Genomic DNA, 21,089 nt, shown 5'->3' on the forward strand with positions numbered 1-21,089 from the left:
CCACTGTTAGGGTGTGATACTTTTTCACACAGCTGTCCTCATCCATACACAACACATGACCATATATATATATATATATATATATATATATATATATATATATATATATATATACATACCCACACATATACATATATACATAGATGTATGCATATATATGTATGTAGTCTAAGCTCACTGTTGCAGTCATTTCATATCCTTGTACATTTAAAATTCTTCTTCTTTTTAAACATTTTTATACTCTTCCTGATTTATATATATCAGAATGTGTTATCAGTGTCACGGAATTGCAAGCCAAAGCAACTATTGGTTTGATAGGGTCATAGTTGGTAAAATGTACTGGCTTCACTTTAAGGAATATTGTAGTATTCTAAGTTTCACAGAAACCAATTTGTTAGTCTTAATATTTTTTTGTGATTGAGGATTTTGGAAGAACGAAATCTATCTCCCAAAACAAGGTGCCATTTACTTTTGGATTTTGGATCTTGTGTTTATTCCACTGCATTTCTTCAATAAATTCTGTTTGCATAAAGTTTTCTACAATTTGGCAGCAAGCTGTCAGAACTGTTAAGCATGCCATGCAAAATGCTTAGTGGCATTTCGTTGTGTCTTTAGGATGTGAGTTCAAATTCCACTGAGGTTTACTTTGCTTTTCATCCTTTTGAGATTGATAAAATAAGTACCAATTGAGCACTTGGGTTGATGTATTTGACTTACCCCTCCCCAAAACTGCTGGCCTTGTCCCAAAATTTAAAACCAATATTTTGCCACAATTTTTTAATATTATTTTATGAAATCTTAATGCTATATTTCCTTCATCATCATTTAATGTCCGCTTTCCATGCTTTTCGTACCATAACTTATGTGTGAAAGTGCCTGTTAGTATTCACTTTTTCGCCTGAAAATTCTCATTTACTAACAACCAAGTGTACCAGTAATTATTGGTATAAACATGAATTTGTAATTGGGGTAGAAGTGTAGGTTTTGAAGTAGTTGTGCACAAATATTCTATGTCTTGCTGATATTGGAAGAGATTATCTGCAGGGCAGGCTAGTGTTTAGAGTGGGTAGAAGTATTGATGAGAATGTTCCACCAGTCTTCTATATGTATGATGGTCAACTAAGAAGTTCATAGGCTGATCAAGATACTCATGGAATGTAACCAAATGTGGTTTATTTTTTAACATAGTCCCCTTTGCAGGAACACACTCTTCTTCCATCAGTGTTGTCTTTTGCATCCCCAAAAGCTGAATCCATCACCTTCCCTGCAGATGAAACAACCATGGCCTTCTTTGGAGCAGATGTGGTGGGGTGTTTTCACTGCATGGATTGTCTTGTTTCTGGCTGAAAATCATGAAGCCAACCCAACACTTATTCTGGTTTTCAGAAATGTTTATGGAACCAACTGGATCTGCCTGAAACAATGTCGGGTTTTGTTGTGATGTGATCAGCCTGGTGCACTTTTGATAGGGTGTCAGATGTGGTAGCCACTGAGCAGAAACTTCAGTCATGCCAAGTTCATTGTGCAGAATATTCTCAACTCTGTCATGGGATTTGCCAATAGCATTTGCTATTTGATTTATAATCAATTGCCTGTCCCTTCCCTTCCTTTCTTTAATTCAGCTGCCCACTTTTGCACTGTTGATACAGCTTGAGCATCGACCCCTAATATTGCAAGTATGTCAGCATGAATGTCCTTGGGGGTTAAACCCTTTTCCTGTAGATACTTGTTAACATTTTCAAGAGAAGTTGCTACTAGGTACTTTTGAAGTCTTTGAACAGTGTACCTGAAAGAAACAATGCAGATATTAAGTTGAAATTAATGCATGCAGGATTTCACAGCTCTAGCATCACACCTTCGTAGCCAATCTAGAACTTTTCAGCCTACTCTTGTATTTAGTTGCAGAGTTGTATATATTTGACTAGCCTTCGTGCCGGTGGCATGTAAAAGCACCCACTACACTCTCGGAGTGGTTGGCGTTAGGAAGGGCATCCAGCTGTAGAAACTCTGCCAGATCAGATTGTAGCTTGGTTCGCCAGTCCTCAGTCAAATCATCCAACCCATGCTAGCATGGAAAGCAGACGTTAAACGATGATGATGATGATGATGATTTACCCCAGAGCAGTCTTTTCTGTGGATGACTTTGTATGTTATTTTAGCAACAACATCCTGTCATATATCAGTGAACTTTTGAGTAGCTACTGATTACATGTATGATATCTGCCACAGAAGAATAACATAACTGACTTATACAATTTGAGAGTTTAAGGGCTTAATTGTCTTATTTGTTTATTAGGTATTTTGTTAGTATCTCCTTGTGGTTTGCAAAAGTATAATTTTTGAGATGACATGCTGTAATTGTCATGAGTCTGAGATAGGCTACACTTCATATTAATATTATCATTTTCTTCAAGTTTACAGAAAACATACAAATATATCACTTGTACATGTATTATTTAATGTTTAAAATTTTTAAGCCAAATAATATTAGACATATTTTTGTAAACATCAATTTGAGATTGAAGAGTGAAAAAAAAAACCCACCTTTGGGACGTGAACTCTGTACCTGTTGCTTGCATGATTTTATTTTACTGATTAGACCACACTGAGCTTAGGCTTCTGTTACAGTGTTTAACAGCAAAATATTGCAGTTGGATTTGTTACAGACAAAACTTAACTACTAGAATATGAATAGTTAATTACTTGCTAAAATTTTTTAATATAAACTATATAAATTTTATACCTTTGTAAATGTCAACTTGAGATCAAAGAAACTAACATTCGAAATTGGTGTATTCACAAATATCATCATCATCATATGTCTATCTTCCATGCTGGCATGGGTTGGATGGTTTGACAAGAGCTGGTAACCAGAGGACTACATGAAGCTCCACTATCTATTTTGGCATAATTTTTATGGATGGATGCATTTCCTAATGCCAACCACTTTACAGAGTGGACTGGGGGCTTTTTAGGTGGCACAAGTACCGGCAAAGTGTGCTTTGGCAATATTTTTATGACTGGATGCTCTTCCTAACACCAACCATTTTACAGTGGACTGACTACTTTTTATATGGTACCTTGCTTATTCGATGGAAAAGGATTGGGCCATCACTGAGCAGTGGTTCATTATCTGGTGTATACACAAATATGCTTGTTAATGTTGCTTTTATATACATATGTATATATAAATATATATATATATATATATATATATGCAACTGTGGTCCCCAATTTCATGGTGTATCTCCAAAACAAAGTCTGGTAGAGTAAAACTGATGGTATATTTGGTATAAGTGCTTCAAACATATTCCAGGGTGGGTGCTAGAATTTTTTCGTTTTTGCTGCCTTGTATATCAAAAGCATTCCAGCTATAACCATCCTAATTTTTTTTCAAACTAGGACTACATTTTCCATTGTGTTCTTTTTTTTTTTAAGAAGTAGGGTGTAATTTGAATGAGATTTGGCTGCTTTTTCTAGCAGTTGGAGTACTGAGCAAGTGCAGATTTAGATTAGATTAATGTCTTTGGTTCTGCAAAACAAAACTAAACCATAGAATAAATGGTAGTTTTATTTAAGAGCACTATTTTCTTTGACAAGCCACTTAAATAACAGTAAACTACCATTTCTGCCCTAGTAAAACAATTCATTATTATATCAATTTTTGCTTTGTTTATTTATTCATACTTGGAGTGCAAATACTAAACAGACTTTTAATGATTTATGTCAAAGCATAGGGCACAGAAAATCTTCTAGTTTATTAGACCAATGAGTAATTCAGGTCAGCAATGTGGAAGAAATTTCATAAGTTTATCACAATCATGCTCATAAGAATATATGTATACATCTTTATCAAATCAATGAGGTAACTGCTATGTAGTGTTAGACCTGCTAGAAAAAGCAACCACATTCTATTCATTGAGCTGGACATTGCCAATGAATAAAATGAAATTTATATATATTATTTGGAGTGGGTTGTGAGTGGATTTTTTAATTTTTTTGCTAAGGACTGAGTTTTTTTGTGTTCTGTTTTACCTATCTTGACCTGAAAGGACAAAAATTTCAATGTGGGGCTTTGCTTTGAGTAAAAACTAATTTTTAAAACATTTTCTGGGGTTATTTATGATATAATATAAAACCATAAACAAAAAAATCTCAAAATCTTTTGGCATTTAAGGACATGTTAAAAGTGAAGAACTACATTTTGGAACCAAAACTTATTTAGCATTTTTCTAAATTTTACCAAGTGAAAATATAGTTCCTTAAAGAATTATTATTTTTATGTAGTGTATTTAATTGCTTATTTCAGGTTTGAAAGACTTTTACAAAATTGATGTAAGAAGATTTTTCTATAGTCTCTAATTTCTTATTTTAAAGCTAAGGACCAGATAGTAGTACTCACCGTAAAAACCCATGTAATTTGTGCATCTGTGTAATTTACGCAGGTAACTTTCAGGATAAAATTTGTTAAAAAAATCTTTTACTCATGTAAAATTCGCACCCAAAAGTTTTGAGAATTGCTGATATAGCCAGGAAAAAAAAAAGGTTTTCAATTTAGTTGTATTTAGCATAATTTCACTTAGTTATGATTAGGTTTTATTAAATCTTCATTAAATAAAAATTAATTTCTGTTTAACAGGTATCACATTGAAAGCTATTAAATTATGAAGTGTTTGTGTTGTTTATAATAAACTTTATTTTACATTTCTTGCCCAAAGGAGATTATGTCCAATCTCAAGCATACTTCCCTATGTCTTCTCAAATCATGATCACAGGAAAAGTTGTTGATAATTCTTATCAACAAAAACAAAGCTGATAAATACGCACAAGTGTTACAAAATAAGATTAATTACCAATAAACGTCAGCTTGGATGACACTTTACTCAACTGACAGAGGAAGGTAACTGATCAAACTGATTATGTAAACAGAATTCTGATTGGTCGAAGTGTCTTCTTGTCTCAAGCTCTGATTTTCCGCCTATTCTTGTCAGAACCTTTGATATGGATTATCAAAATTTTAATCCCTTTTACACTTATAAAATGTCAAGCAAACTTAAAAATATTTGCCATAACCATTTTAGCCTGGAGACCCAACTGATAGTTTGGTAACCCACTAAAATAAACAAAAGAGGTGCAAAATTTAAGAAGCGACTTGTTAGAATATACATGTCTGTGAGGAGACATAAAACAAGAATAGCAAAATTCTACTATACCAAAAGAACTGATAATACATCCAAGTGTTCTAAGATTGCTGCAAAATGACATTAAACATCGTATAAGGTAAATGAAGGTTTCTGTAGGAACACTAAGTCATATTCACTTAGTGAGTTTACATGCACAAGGACGAATTATTATGTTGTCATTGGCGTTAGATGCAATAAAATATGGCCCTGACCATGATTTACCAGCATGAACGTCAAACTTCAAAAAGTAGTTAACCATTTTAGCAAATTTATACAGAAAAAGTAAGCATTATACTGTCTAGCATAAATAAAAGTCGACTTCATTATATTTTTTTTGTAAAAACCTATTCTGACATTAAATGAGTCAACTTCCAGCATGAATGTTTACATTTGTACGTCATTTTTCAACAAAAAAATTTCTAAAAAATTTTGGAAATGATCTACTCATGTAATTTATGCATCCCATAAAGTTTATTTTTTGTGAAAATGAGTGCGTAAATGACATGGATTTTTACGGTGTATTTGAGACTTCCTTTTAATGAGACTACAGATAGCTGCTAAAGACTCAAACTGAATTGTTGTACATCTCTGGGAGCAGATGTATGCTTTGATGACGTGTGTGTAAAAATCTCAAGATAGAGACATTTGCAAAACAGTGTGTTTTGTAAGTCTCATACATGTAAATGGTTTGATGCAGACAACCTCACAACCATGTCTGCCCTAAATAGTAAAATTGGACTTTGTAGACTGTGAAGAAAGAGCCAGTGTTGAAGCCATTTCTTTGGCAAAATAAATCTGTTAATCTACTCCTGTAGCTTTCGTAAAACTTGTATTGCATGAGTGAAAAGAGATCATCCGTAGCACAGCAGTTGTTTGATTTGATACTCAAGCAGTCATTTATATTTTACAAAGAGAAATATTTTATTAGACACAAATGATTCCAGACAGGTGCAGTCTATGACTACATCCCCTATATCAAACAGCTTACTTGAGCAGATACTGCTTAGTAATCTTGTTTGTGCCAAACCATTGCTACTTCCAGGAACAAACCAGGATTTGCTGTAAGTAAAAAAAAATCCTTATTGACTATCATGTAGGGTGGACACCTGTAAAGATGAACAGCATACCACAAAATGATCTTAGTCATCTTCTTTTTGGGAGAGGTATATTTCCAGATTGTGAAAAAAGTAAAATTACAGTACAAGCATCATAAGTATTAGACATGGACACTGATATTGCATGAGTAATTCCTCTCCATACACTAATTGCAGATCAGTAGAAAAACCTGCTGACAATCTAAATATGGAGAAGTACTTGACCAAGTTCAGCTACCTTGCTTTCTAGTTGGCCCAACAGCCAATGTGCTGTTCAAAGCACAAGCATGTCAATGAGTATGTGGTCAACCATTGCTGTCTTCAAATACCTAGATGCTATGGAGCAACAAAAAGAAACAGAACAAATATTAGTTGAGAGAAAGCCTGGACAAGAAAGTATAGGTCACTGATTTTGTTGGCCAACTTGTGAAATGCACAAAACATGGAGCATATCTGTCAAATAGGCAAAAAATAATGCCTATCTGTAAGAAAGCACTTGACCTAAAAAATCACTTAAGTCAGTGGCTGCTGTACCAGCAAGTTACTTATGAATGTGATTCAGATATCTGCAGTGACCGTTATAAGGTCAATATTGTCAGAAAATGAAGTGTTTGAAAATCTTTCATTCTCAGAGATGCTTATCAACCAGGTGTGAGGATGAGATAATGAAAACATTGACAGTAGTTCAAAAGTCATGGGAGATCTCTCAGAAAGGCCCTGCGTTTTGGTCCAATCAATCACCTAGTTTCATCTGGGATGAGGGAGGCAGCAAGATTGTATATTGGGTTTTGTTTGTGGTAAAGGCAATAGAATCACCTGTGAGCTAGCATTGGAGATAAAATTTGGTTACAGCTATCTAGCAGGCAAGTTGTTGGCACTCCATCGCTTACAACGTCGAGGGTTCCAGTTGATCCGATCAACGGAACAGCCTGCTCGTGAAATTCATGTGCAAGTGGCTGAGCACTCCACAGACACGTGTACCCGTAACGTAGTTCTCGGGGATTTTCAGCGTGACAAGGCTGACCCTTTGAATTAGAGGCACAACAGAAACAGGAAGTAAGAGTGAGAGAAAGTTGTGGTGAAAGAGTACAGCAGGGTTCGCCACCATCCCCTGCCGGAGCCTCGTGGAGCTTTAGGTATTTTCGCTCAATAAACACTCACAACGCCCGGTCTGGGAATCGAAACCGCGATCCTATGACCGCGAGTCTGCTGCCCTAACCACTGAGCCATTGTGCCTCCAGCAGGCAAGATATATAGAACATTATCAAACAGCAGATTGTATTGATGGCAATTTCAGGAACCTGGGACTTACATTAGAGGAAGTAATGTTTTGTTTCAATAAATCAACAATGTTTAGTGAAATGTGCTAATTGAAGTAAGTTGGCTCTAAAATATATTTCTTGACAGCTAATTGTACTAGTCAATTATGTTTATGACTTTATCATAAATAATCCTAGAAAACTTACATGAAATTTTTTATTTAAAGCAGAATTTGAGTTGTGGAAAAAAACTCTCAAAATCAACTCTTGCTACAAAAATTAAGGTATGGTGTTGCAGAAAGGTACAACACACTTTCTCCTGGACTTCAGGCTTAACATTTTTTTTTTTATATTTCATGTTAGGATTGGTAAAAATAGAACAAAATCTCAATCCTTATGAAAAAAAAAAAATTTTTTTTTACCTCTATATAGCACTCCTATTATTAGTATTTCTTCACCGTCATCCACTTCCTTTGGCACTATGGTCATCATTTTTCTACAGGGTTTTTTATTTATTTAATATCTTATTCTGATGTTTGTCTAATGTTTTCCAGTTATTTTAGCATATTTTTGTGAATATGTCGTTGCTATTATGTTAAACTGTCATATGTCCAAATTTGGCCAAATACATTTTTTTTTCCAATATTTATTGTTGCTTGCAATATAGCCAGTTCTTTTGGTCAAACTATCATATCTTCAGTTGCTTTAAATGCCAAGATATCAAAAATTGTCAAACTGTAGTCCAACAGTTTTGCTATGGAATGATGAAACTATTTTTTTGTTTTCAGAAAAAGCAACATTTTGGACTTAAGACACTTTTGCATAATAGCAACGATGTGTATTTGTGGTGGCTGTGTGGTAAGAAGTTTCGTTCTCAACCACATGGTTCTGGGTTCAGTCCCATTGTGTGGAATCTTGGGCAAATGTCTTCTGCTGTAGCCAAAGAGTGGATTTTGTAGATGAAAACTGAAAGAAGCCCATGTTATATATATATGTGTGTGTGTGTGTGCGTGTGTGTGTATGTGTGTGTGTGTGTGTGTGTGCGTCTCTGTGTTTGTCCCTCCACCACTGCTTGAGAATCAGTGCTGGTGTGTTTATGTCCCTGTAACTTGGTGGTTCAGCAAAAAAGACTGAAAGAATAAGTATCAGGCATTAAAAAAAAAGAGCATACTGTGGTCAGTTCATTCCACTAAAATTCTGCAAGGTAGTGCTCCAGCACGGCCAGTCTAATGACAAACACATAAAAGATCAGTTTTTAGTTTATCAAGTATGTTTTTGTATTATTTTATGGCCACTGCTACCACTAAATACATGGTGTGTATATGTGAGTTCATAAAAAGATGTATGTATGTTTAAATATGTATTTTATCTTTTACTTGTTCCAGTTATTAGACTGTGGCCATGCTGGTGCACTACTTTCAAGTATTTTTAGTTGAATGAATTGATCCCAGTATTTTTTTTAAGACTGGTACCTATTCTATCAGTCTCTTTCCTAAACATACTAACAATGGTTGTCAAGCACTGGTTGGGGACAGACAGACAAACACACACACACATGCATGATGGGCTTCTTTTCAGTTTCCATCTATCGAATCTACTCAAGGCTTTGGTTGACTTGAGGCTATAGTAGTAGACACATACCCAAGGTGCCACATAGTGGGATTGAACCCAGAACCTTGTGGTTGGGAGGCAAGCTTCTTAGCACACAGCCACGTCTGCACCTTTTATATATTTTTATTATTATTATATATAATGAAACAGTGTATTTGTTCATAGTACCAAAGACAGAAGTAGTATAATATGTTATGTGAAATTTAGAGATAGAATTTAGTATAATAATATGGGAACAAAACAGTTCCAAATATACCAATCTTTACAATGGAAGATGCATGATATGTTTAATTGGAAGCACCTAGTAACAAGAAAACTGCTGTTGATTCAAATTTTAGACTTACACTCTTTCATAGATGTTAAAATAATAAATGGTAGTATAAAACATGTTTGAAAAGATTGATTGTGTAACTGATCTAACCTAAGGTGGAATAGAAAAAGCATTTTCAATCGTAAAATATATTTATTTAGATTATTTCCTTTCTTAACATTTTTCTTTCAAATGATACATGAAGAATTAGTTAAATGATAATTAGAATTATACAGCATAATTTAGCAATAACTGTTGACACCTGCTGAACTATTGTAATTTCAAACTATTGTCAGACAAACCTGTAGTGTATTGGAATTGTAGTCGATTGTTTCTGTATCATGACTTTGCTCAATTAGAGTTGATATAAGCTATTCAACAAAAACAGTAGTTGATAGAAATTTACAGGACGTAGAAACTCTGCCAAATTAGATTGGAGCCTGGTGTTGCCATCCGGTTTCACCAGTCCTCAGTCAAATCGTCCAACCCATGCTAGCATGGAAGGCGGACGTTAAACGATGATGATGATGATATACAGTTAATCAGAAAACATTTATAAGGAAAAATTATTTGTAGACATTGATAGAATTTGAGTTGTTTAGCCATAGGTTAACCCTAATTGAGCAAATCTATTGATCAAAACATTCCAACCATAGCCATTTTATCCTTATTGGGATATCTAGAACAGGGTTTTCAAACTGTGGTCCGCGGACAGCAAATACTTTTTATGGGCAATTTGATTTTATATATGTTTTTTAATCGAAATCTTTTAATAGACAATAAACCTATTTGTTAAATGTTGTTAAATAAATAAATGTAAAAATGTTATTTTAAGCAAACATTTATGTATAAATTTCATAAGCGTTTATAAGGGGGTCCCTAAGGTAAAGCCTGAAATATAAAGGGGTCCGCAAGTCAAAAAGTTTGAAAACCCCTGATCTAGAACTACATTGTCTAATTTGTGCTTTTGTATTTTTAAGGTTATAGGGTGTTGTTTTTTTTTATTTTACAGAGGGTTAACATTGCATCTACTATATTGATATTATCAAGTATTCTCTTCATAAGGGGGTGAACACAGGTACTGGACAACTAACACAATGTTTATCTGGCACTATATTGTCATTATGGCCAAGAATTACTTAATTCTGAATGTTACAGTCTATTTAGTCTACTTAGCAGAGTCTCTTTTCATTGTTGGAGGGGGGGGGGGCAGTGAAGTGATACTTAATTCTTGTCTTTCTCTTTGCATATATATGATTGTATCTGTTACAGATTACTTTTAATATGAGATGAAATCAGTACAGTAAATCAGTTTTACAATGCTACTACTGTTTACATTTGTTAACTCTATCTCTCCAAGTGGGACTTTTGTATTCATTCTGCCTGTCCTTCTGTTTCTAAGACAGTAGGGGTAGATTTAGTGACTGTATCTTTCAGTCAAGTGACCAAATACAAGCTTCTTTATTGACTCGTATGTTAAAGGTTTTAGTGCAATGATTGCTCTCGTAATGTTTTAACCTGTTTTAAATAGTTTCTTTTATTTAGTATATAACTATAAAGTAGATTTTAATAAGCTTTATTATTGGTATTGGTTGAATAAAAATTCTAAGTCATATTAAAGCAATTTTCTTTTCATTAACAATATGAAAGTTTTACTCAATGCACTGTAAAATAGGAAATACTAAAAGTAACTAGTCCGAACAAAAGATAAATATGTTCTTTTGCAAAAAAGCTGGCATATTTTTTGTTGTTGAAGTTCAATTTACATTTACCATTATGCTAGATTTCCATTGTACATAATTTTGTCAACTCATATCACTATCTTAGATAGTTAAATTATATCTCCGTAAATGTAAAAAGTCATTTGCAAGCTATTTTCTTTTTTGTTTGGTGGGTAATATGTATTTTGTGTGCGATCAAATTCTTTCTATTGAGTTTTCTGTGAATAAAATGAATTTATTGATGTAAAGAAAGATTTGATTCTTTATCAATCAAACTTGTTATAAGCATTTAGATTACACTTCCAAATGTTATGCTTATTTATTCACGTTGTTTTCAATTAATCATACATTATTCTTGTACCTTCAAGAGTTTAATGTGATTGCTTATTTTTAGAATGATATTGTAAGGTAGATGTGAGAGGCTGGATCAGGTCAGTTTTAATATAATTACAGGTAGAATATTTGGGCCAGATATTGTCAGTTTAAATGCTAATGGGCTAAGTTTATAATTTTTTCAGACTATTAAAGTATCAGTCGCCTATCACACTAAGGTTCTTAGTTCAAATTTTGCCCGATAGTTTGTGCACATTCAAGAATAAAACTCTTGATGATGGTTGGAAATCCAACCAATTGAAATGAAGTAGGATATGTAAATGTTAAAAAATGCTTCATCACTAGAGTTGAGATAAATAGACTGAACAATTTATAATCTTATTAATAACTTATATAGACATTTAGGCATTGAAATACTATCGTTTGCTAGACAAATAAAATAAACATCTTCATTACTTTACACTAATTATAAAAATCAATTGTTATTTTCATGTTTTGTGACTTAGTCAAAGTAGAGGGGGCAGTGTCCATTACCTTTGTCAGGGCCTCTGTGACTAGTGGGAGGAAGAGATAGAGTTATGCACAGGCCAGAGACTAAGGGTCCCAAAGGGCCAGGTAGTTGTGTTTAATTGGGTGACAGATTAAATCTACCATCCAAGAACAGGAATGGGCTCCCTTCACAGGTTTTCTTTGGTCAACTTGAGCCTCTGGGAAAAGACACTTGCTGAAGGTGCCAGGCAATGGGATCTGCCTCAAAATCATGTGGTTGCAAAGTGAATTTCTTACAACATGATTGTTCTTACACTTGTTATCCCTGAAATGCACTTTTATGTAAAATACCAAAAATTAGTATGTAACAATAAACAAAATGATGGTGCCCCAGCATGGCCCCAGCCTTTTGGCAAGAACACATAAAGGAAATAAATGAACACCCACTTTTTGCAAACCGTTATAGGAGCTTCTATGTTAAAACTAGCAGCAAACTCTTTCTCAAATCACATCCTACCTTCTTAAGAAAGAAAATACAGGCTAATCTAGTTCTGGAAACACTGAATAAACAATGAAAGCTGGAATTCTTTTAATTGTAGATCTTCAGGATCAAAGATGGCCTAGGGTTAAACAGCAGTAACAGTTAATTTGCAAGTCAACAAGATGACTTCTACATAGTTTCTCCATCTATCAGAAATACTTAAGTCTCCTCTAATTCACACTTTACTATCTTAAAAATAAAGAAAGGATACAGTTTAAGATTCTAGAAAGTATTACAGTATGTAGTGGACACACTATGTCTACAGGATAACAATTGTCCTAGGGTTAAATAGGAACAATGCTTATCAATTTCATATAATTTATAAACATCTAAATTTGATAACCTTGCATTTTGGTGGTGGACTTATTGCCTGATTTGACATCACCACCTGGCTCATTGGATTCCTTTAGTGATGCCAACTGTATTGCAAGCATTCTGACCAGTTCTTTGGTTTGAGAATAACTTTCTCTCTCCTGCTTGTTAGTCTCAGGCTCTGTATAGATAGGATTGTAGGTACTGCCTTTCTCTTTGACTAAGATTTTCAATACTAGAAGGACCGAGTGTGTCAACTGATGCATTTTGAAGTCTTAATTGCACACAATTCAAAAACTGATTTTGGCATCATGGTGCTTGACTTTTCATAGTTTTATGATATCTATATACACTATAAATTATAGGTTGTTTGTACCAACTGTAAAAAAAAACAAAAAACACATACTACCTATAAGGACCATGCGTCAATTGATGCACTTGCAACTTTTGAAACTTGCACTTGCTTTTGTTTATTAATACATGTGACACTGTTTTAGATATTCAGTAATTGCTTAGCCTTTGCAGCTCACAAAACAAAACTGCAGTTTAGTCAGAACAATTCGTCACAACAGAAGGGAATTAGCAGAAGCAGTAAAACAGGTGAAACCAGTCTATGAAACAGTAGTTTTGAAATCCACAGAGAAGCCTACTGTCACACATCATACCAGTGCAAAAAATCAAAGTCTGTTGTTGGTACCTTACATCAACATGTAGAAATTCTTTCTGAAAATAAACCCAAGAAGCCTAACCCTAACCCTGACACCATACTTTTTTTTTATAACAAAAATAAAATAGGCGTAGACATGCTTGACCAAATGGTAAGGCATTATTCAGTCAAAGCAATCAGTAGATGATGGCCAATGCATGTTTTTTTAATATTTTGGATGTTGCTCTTGTAAACAGCTTATACACAAGTGTTTGTAACTCAGTCATTAGTGAACAGGAATATATTCAAAAAGTTGCTGAAGATATTTGTGGTGATTCACCTCATGGTTGTTCATGTACTATCAAACACCTACTGAGGAAACTTCTTCCTCTAAAAATTAAGTCAGATGTATATATGTGGAAACAAAATGCTGAAACAGAACCACAGAAATGTATGGAGTCTGTAAAAAACCTCTGTGTGGCAAATGTGTGCTGAAATATTGTGATAAATGTTTAGAATTTCAATAAATTTCTTTCTAATTTGTAAGGATAAATTTCTATCAAAATATCAAACTATTGTGACTAATATCATGAAATCATAAAATCCAGTAGATTCATACATTTAATAAAGGTTTTCTACTTATCCTTTTCTTTTTTTTTTTCCCTTTCAAACTGAGAAACCTCATTGCCTCAAATGACACATTCTGGTCCTTAATGGTAGGTGAAAAGTCCGGTCCTTCTAGTGTTAAAAATGTAAACAAGGCAAAGGGTTGTAAAGCAAAAGATCTTGCAGTAGGTTATCATTAAAACATATAAAGACAGTAGTCTTATCAACCCTGATTGAACAGATCATTTGATTAACGCTGTTCTAATCACAATCATTCTGTCTATTTTTCATAGTGTATCCAAAAGCCCACCATCCACTGTATCCTTTTTTTTAAAATTATTTTTTCAAGATAGGTTTGATTTAAAGATGATTTGGTTGCTAATTTTAGCAGGTCAGATAACCACATCAGTTAACACATTGATATACTTTGTTCCTAAATGTCTGTTTTAATTTATTTTGCTTCATTCTTTTGTTTTGTTTTTAATTAAAAATATACTAATGTATTCTAGCTGTGTGATTAAGGACCTTGCTTTCAAATCTTGTTTCAGCATTAGTCCCACTACATGGAACCCTGGGTAAGTGTCAACCCAGGGCTGACCAAATCCTTCTGAGTGGATTTGACTGATAGAAACTGAAAGAAACCCATTGTATATGTGTGTGTGCATTTTGAAAATAATGAATTTAGTAAAATAACTGTCATTAAATTAGTGCTTGGAATATAAATTAACATGAAGTTTTGCTGGGAGGTTTCCATTTACATTACTTTAAAGTAGGGAGTTTGTATCATAGAACTAAAAGCAGTTGCAGTTTTGATAGTATCAAAAGGATTAAAGCAGTGAAGGTGTTATATTTGAGTTTCACTCGTTGCTAAAAGCTTAACATATCAAATCAAGTAGTTAGCATTGTTTATTGAATTGCAAACCTTTAGATCCTCAAATAGATTTTCCTGACTAAAAAAGCATAAAAAATTAATGATGATAATTATTCCAAAGTGTTAATATTATGTTTTTATTAACTATTTACAAGAGAATATGTATTTCTTCATGTCATTTATATGTTATAGTATACTACCAATATAGAGAGTTGTTGATTAAAATTAATCCACTTACTTTCCATAAATTTATTATGTATTTGGAATTTGTTAACAATAAAGTAATTTTATTTTTCTGTTTTTCTGTCTTTTATTTCCAGTTATCAAATACCAGTCTAAATAAAATATCGGCCAATATGGAAACTAGTGTTGATAATATATCCAGTTGCAATGCTTCAATAAACCAATTAAATGATCAAATGGCAGAGGTTGATTATTTAGATACTTTAATTGCAGCTGTTACCAGCCACAAAGAAGATACTCAAGAAAATGATAATTTAACTGACATTCAGAATGAAGTAAATTCTGATAGTGAAAAACCTGAAGATAAAAATATTGAAGAAAATCTGATTGGTAACGATAAGATGGATCCATCTTCACCCCAAGCTCATTCAGAACAGTCTGAAGAAAGAAATGATGACGACGAAGAGGAGGAAGTAAAGAAAGAAGAACCTAGTACTGACAGCAATAAAAAGAAAAAGAAACATAAAAGAAAAAGAGTGAAGAAAGTTGAAAATGATGACGATGAATCTGACAGTGATATAGTGGAATCGAAACAATCAAAAATTGAAATGGAAGATATTAAAGACATAAAGGAAGAATCAGATGTGTCCTTTACTCCAAAAGATGAAAATGAAATCAAAAACGAATCTCCATCTTCAAGTGAAGATAATGCTGATAGCGAAAGCTCAAATTCTTCGGATTCTGATAGCACTAGTTCAAATTCATCTTCAAATGAAGATGGTGACTCCTCATCGTCTTCTGGAGATGATGAAGATGAGGATGGAGACAATGATGACGATGACGCTGACGATGATGAGGATGATGATGATGATGATGATGATGATGATGGTGGGAAAGATAATGAGGAAGAGGAAACGCAAAAAGATACAGAAAAGGTAAAAAGCAAAGAGAAGAGCTCTCGTAAAGGACGCAAGAAGAAGAAAAGTGACAGCAATGATGAAGAGAAACCAAAAATTTCATCTCGAAAACGAAAACTAACACTCAAACGTCAACGGAAGAAAGAGAAAGAAAAAACCAAAAGAAGAAATATTAGGTAAGCATTATTTTGTTCAAAAATTTTATGAGTTTTATATGTGTGTGTGTTTGTTTATTAAAGTTCACAAAATGAAATTGTTTTGCCTTGAGGAAGAAGTGAAGTCTAGCTTTTCCAACAGAATACTTCATTGGACATACTAATTGTCAGTGAAATCCAACACTAGTTTTCTCACATTCTTCTGTATCAATTACCATATATATATATATATATATATATATGTGTGTGTAGGGATATGGGCTTAAAAAAAAGAATTTCTCAAAACCAACATCCATCCTTACTATACCAAGTATAAAATCTGAATTTTAACCTGTGATTCTATGGAGCAACCTTTTCTTAATATATTGCAATATAATAATATACATACTGGCTGTGTGGTAAGAAGCTAGAAGCTTGCTTCCCAACCACATGGTTCTGGGCTCAAACTCTCAGCAGTAAATGTCCCTGTGGCTGTTGGAATGCTGTCCTTATCACTGACTAGAAAACTTTATAACTTTGATTAACTTGTATTTAGCTGTTGGTTTTAGTTCATCATATGTTAAAACATGCTAAGAAACACATGTGCCTGTCATGTGTTGAACCATAACTAAAACTTGTAGCCTACTGCTGTGATATGTTTGTTTCAAATTTTGGCACAAGGCCAGCAATATTAGGGGTAAGTCAATTACTTTGACTCCAGTACTTATTTTATCGACCCCGAAAGGATGAAAGGTGAAGTCAATCTTGGCAGGATTTAAACTTAGAATGCAAAGATGGATGAAATGCTGGTAAGCATTTTGCCCGGTGTGCTAATGATTCTACCAGCTTGCCATCTTACTGCTATGACAGTAAGGTGCCATCTTACTGTCATGTAAGGTGGCACCTTACACTAACATATACACTGGCCAAAATAAGTTTAAGACCGGTATTGACAGTTGTATTCCTTCATTAATATATTTTTAACAAAACTGTATAAAATTATTTTACTTTTTACAGTGTGTGTAGAATTTTTTCTCTTTCAAAAGATATAGGAGTTATATATCTTCCTACAATTCAAATAATTTTAATCTGCAATTAATTCAAATGATTAGAAATTGTCGGGAAAATAAGTTTAGACCGTACCAAGATTATACACATTGATAAACCAAATGGGTGGTCATATGGCTGGTCAAACTACACTGTTTTGTTTAGTAATCGAGCATTGTCACACATTAATTCACTATGGGAAAGCGTCGTGGTATCAGCCAAGTTACTAGATCAAAGATTGTGTTGCTTCATCAGCAAAATGTGTCCTCCATGAACATAGCAAGCAATTAGGATGCAGTAATACGGCTTGTGTTCAAGCATGGAAACTTTATCAAGCCACTGGCCAATACAAAGATCAGCAAAGAATGAGCACTCCAAGAAAAACAACAATACAAATGGATCGGTGAATTCATAGGCTCTCTGAAGGTAACCAAATGCTAGCAGCAGTGGACATTTGCAAGCAATTATCTGATTAAACGGACATCAGCTTTACACAACAAACTGTCAGAAACTGCCTAAAAGAGCAGTTTAAGGCGAGCTGGCAGAAACGTTAGCATGCCGGGTGAAATGTTTAGCGGTATTTCGTCTGCCGCTACGTTCTGAGTTCAAATTCCGCCGAGGTCGACTTTGCCTTTCATCCTTTCGGGGTCGATTAAATAAGTACCAGTTACGCACTGGGGTCGATATAATCGACTTAATCCGTTTGTCTGTCCTTGTTTGTCCCCTCTGTGTGTAGCCCCTTGTGGGCAATAAAGAAATAAGAAACTGCCTAAAAAAATTTGAACTGTTTGGCTGGATTGCTCTAAAGAAGCCGATAATTTCTGAGATGAACTGGTGGAAGTGGATCGAATTTATTAAAAGCCATATTGAATGGATGGCCAAAGACTGCTCAAAAGTTCTTTGGAGAGACAAATCCCACTTCTGCATCAGACAGAAAAACTTATGTTAGCTGCTGTCCAACTGAAAATTTCCATCCTAAGTGTGTCAAGAAAACGGTGCAAATGGGAGGTGGTGGGTAATGGTGTGGGCAGTGTTCAGCAGCTTAGGTGTTGGTCCAATTGTTAAAGTTGATGGCAGATTGAGCAGTGTAGGCTATCTGCAATTAGTAAATAAAAATGTGCTGCCATATTTAAATAATCAGATGCCACTGGGATCTATTTTCCAGCAGGACAATTGCTCCGTTCATAAGGCTAGGAAAGTTTTGCAATATTTTGAGCGCAATAATGTGGTGGTTATTGAGTGGCCTCTGCAGAGCCCGGATTTGAATCTGATAGAAAATTTATGGAATTATGTTCCTAAAAGAGTTCATGTTATATATAATTTTCCAAATTATATACTTTTATTGAAGAAATATGGCAGGTGATTTTTGTGCTCATTTGTCGAACTCCATATCATGCCGTTGTAAGGCCATAATTGAAAATAATGGTTATGGAACTAGGATACTAATAATAAATTTTTGTTTGTTGATCATTTGTGATGTAAATTTTCAATTTAAACAAAATAATGTTGGTACAATCTTAAACTTACTTATTTTGCTGACAAATTTCAATCATTTGAATTAATTGTGCATTAAAACTATTCAAATTGTAGAAAGATATATCATGCCTGTATCATTCGAAAGAGAAAAGATTCTACATAAACTGTAAAAAGTAAACTAATTTTATACAGTTTTGTTAAAAATAAATTAATGAAGGGATAGAACTGTTCTTATCGGTCTTAAATTTATTTTGGTCAGTGTATGTGTTTGTATTTGTTCACATACATGTATAAAACTATTGTATTGAAGGTACAAGCATATTAAAATTAGTTTTTTTCATATAGTTCCTTGTTAGTCTTTTATGTTTAATTTGAATGATGGTAATGATGTTGTGTTTAATAGTAGGTAGCAAGGAATAATTGGATGTTGTGATAAAATCTTTCTTGTGTGTGTCTATTTATGTGCCATCTTATTTATTAGCTGGAAAACATAAATTGTTAATGTTATACAGAGTTTGTTTGGATGGAATTGTCTTAATTTCTTCAGATCAATTTTACGTGATGACCAACTTGAGGCAGAAACCCTTGCTGCTCAAAATGAAGAAATGGAACGGCAACGGCGCTTGCAAGAATTGAAGAAACAAATGCAGCAAAAAGTAATAAAGCCAGAAGAGAAAGATTCTCAACTGAAATCTCTACTACAAGGAGATTGCTCATCTGCTGCTTTCTATTTGGGAACTGATCAACTTGGTAAATTTTCTTTCTTTTTTTAATATATATATATATTGGGTTGTCCGGAAAGTTCGTCTTGATTTATAGTAGTTTACCTTTTGACTTATTTGCCATGAAACCACCTCAATTCTGGGAAGAGGGTATTTTCAAGTTAAAGGAAAGATGGAGACGAATTGTGCAACAAAATGGTTCATATTTGATTGATTAAAAATGTAATGGCAAGTATTTGTCGACCTTTTTCTTTCCTTTAAAAATCGGCACGAACTTTCCAGACAACCCAATAAAAACCACCATATTTTAGTGAATGTTATTTAAAAAAATTATCACTTAACTAGCCATATCTAGCCCAAATATTCAACTTATTTTATGTTCAAAGTGGCCAAATCCAACCCTATACTATCATTCTAAACATAGACAATTACATCATCAAAATCTCAAAGCTACATGATAATGCATGATTAATTCAAAACTGTGTGAATTAATAAGCATAAAAATTGGCAGAGTAATCTGAATTGTAAAGGGTTAATTGATGAAGGGTTAATAATAAAAATGGTAAAAAAAAAATCAAATTTCTATGAAATTTAATATCACTTCAGCTTGATTATGAAATAAAACCGATAAATCTATTTATTGTGGTTTCTCTATCTCTTTCATGGTCAAGTTGAATTGTTGTAATTTTCAGTTAAATTTGTCATCACTTTTTTTATCACTTTTTTTTTATCATTTGTCCTTTGTTGATTAATTGATAATATTTAAATAAAAAAAAACGTTCACTAAAATATAAGCTTTATCATGCAATGGAGAATCTATATTAGTCTATTGCTCAAGGTGCCATACAGTGGGACTTGGGTTCAATCCCACTGCATGGAGTAGATTTGGTGAATGGAAACTGAAAGAAACCTGTAGTTTATGTATGTGTGTGTGTGTGTACTCTTGTCTAGACATCACATGATAGTTATAAACATGCATCACCATCATACAATCAATGTTGTTTCCAGTTTTCCATGGAAAAACATGTCTGGCCATGGGAAGTATTACCCTGCTTGGAAACGGGTGAGGGTTGGCAACAGGAAGGGCGTCCAGTTACAGAAAATCTGTCTTGACAAATTCTTTCCAACTCCTGCAAGCATGGAAAAGTGGTAGATGATGATGATGCTATTCAGATTGTTAATTCAAATTCTGCCAGCAAACGCTGATTGTTAAATGAGTTAGTGCATTTGCTTTCTACCTGTCACACTGGATTTTGGATTTTGCCCGTTTACAATTGTAAAACCTTAATAGGAGTCCTTGTTTTAGTATTCAAATTTTAAAATCTGTCTACTTATTCTATTTATAGGTACTGAAGAAACTAACAAACAATTTAGCAAAGATGATGTTATCCTTCTTGACAGTGGAGATGAGAACAAGAAGAAAGGTAATGGAGTTATTAAATTTACAATGATTCACATAGTATGGAAGTGAAATTTGCTTTTTTTTTTTTTTATACTGTATAATCATAATTTTGATTTTTTTTGGAGGTATGTTTATTAATATTAGTAATTTGAGAAAATGACATATTGTTTATAAAATTATACTGTCACTGAGTGGAGGCACAATGGCCCAGTGGTTAGGGCAGCGGACTCGC

The 21,089-nt window shown here is 33.7% G+C and overlaps 1 protein-coding gene across 1 annotated transcript in view; it reads left to right on the top strand.

Annotated features, from left to right (window-relative positions):
* Positions 1–21,089, top strand: part of LOC106869250 (uncharacterized) — a 70,898-nt gene that overhangs the window by 13,499 nt on the left and 36,310 nt on the right. The window contains exons 2-4 of the mRNA XM_089349821.1: positions 15,297–16,252; positions 19,281–19,483; positions 20,802–20,879. Coding sequence (XP_089205947.1) covers positions 15,333–16,252; positions 19,281–19,483; positions 20,802–20,879 — 1,201 coding nt within the window. The 5' untranslated portion in view covers positions 15,297–15,332. The remainder of the gene's footprint in view (positions 1–15,296; positions 16,253–19,280; positions 19,484–20,801; positions 20,880–21,089) is intronic.

This window comes from Octopus bimaculoides, chromosome 3 (genome assembly GCF_046866305.1).
Source record: "Octopus bimaculoides isolate indiv1 chromosome 3, ASM4686630v1, whole genome shotgun sequence".
NCBI lineage: Eukaryota > Metazoa > Mollusca > Cephalopoda > Octopoda > Octopodidae > Octopus > Octopus bimaculoides.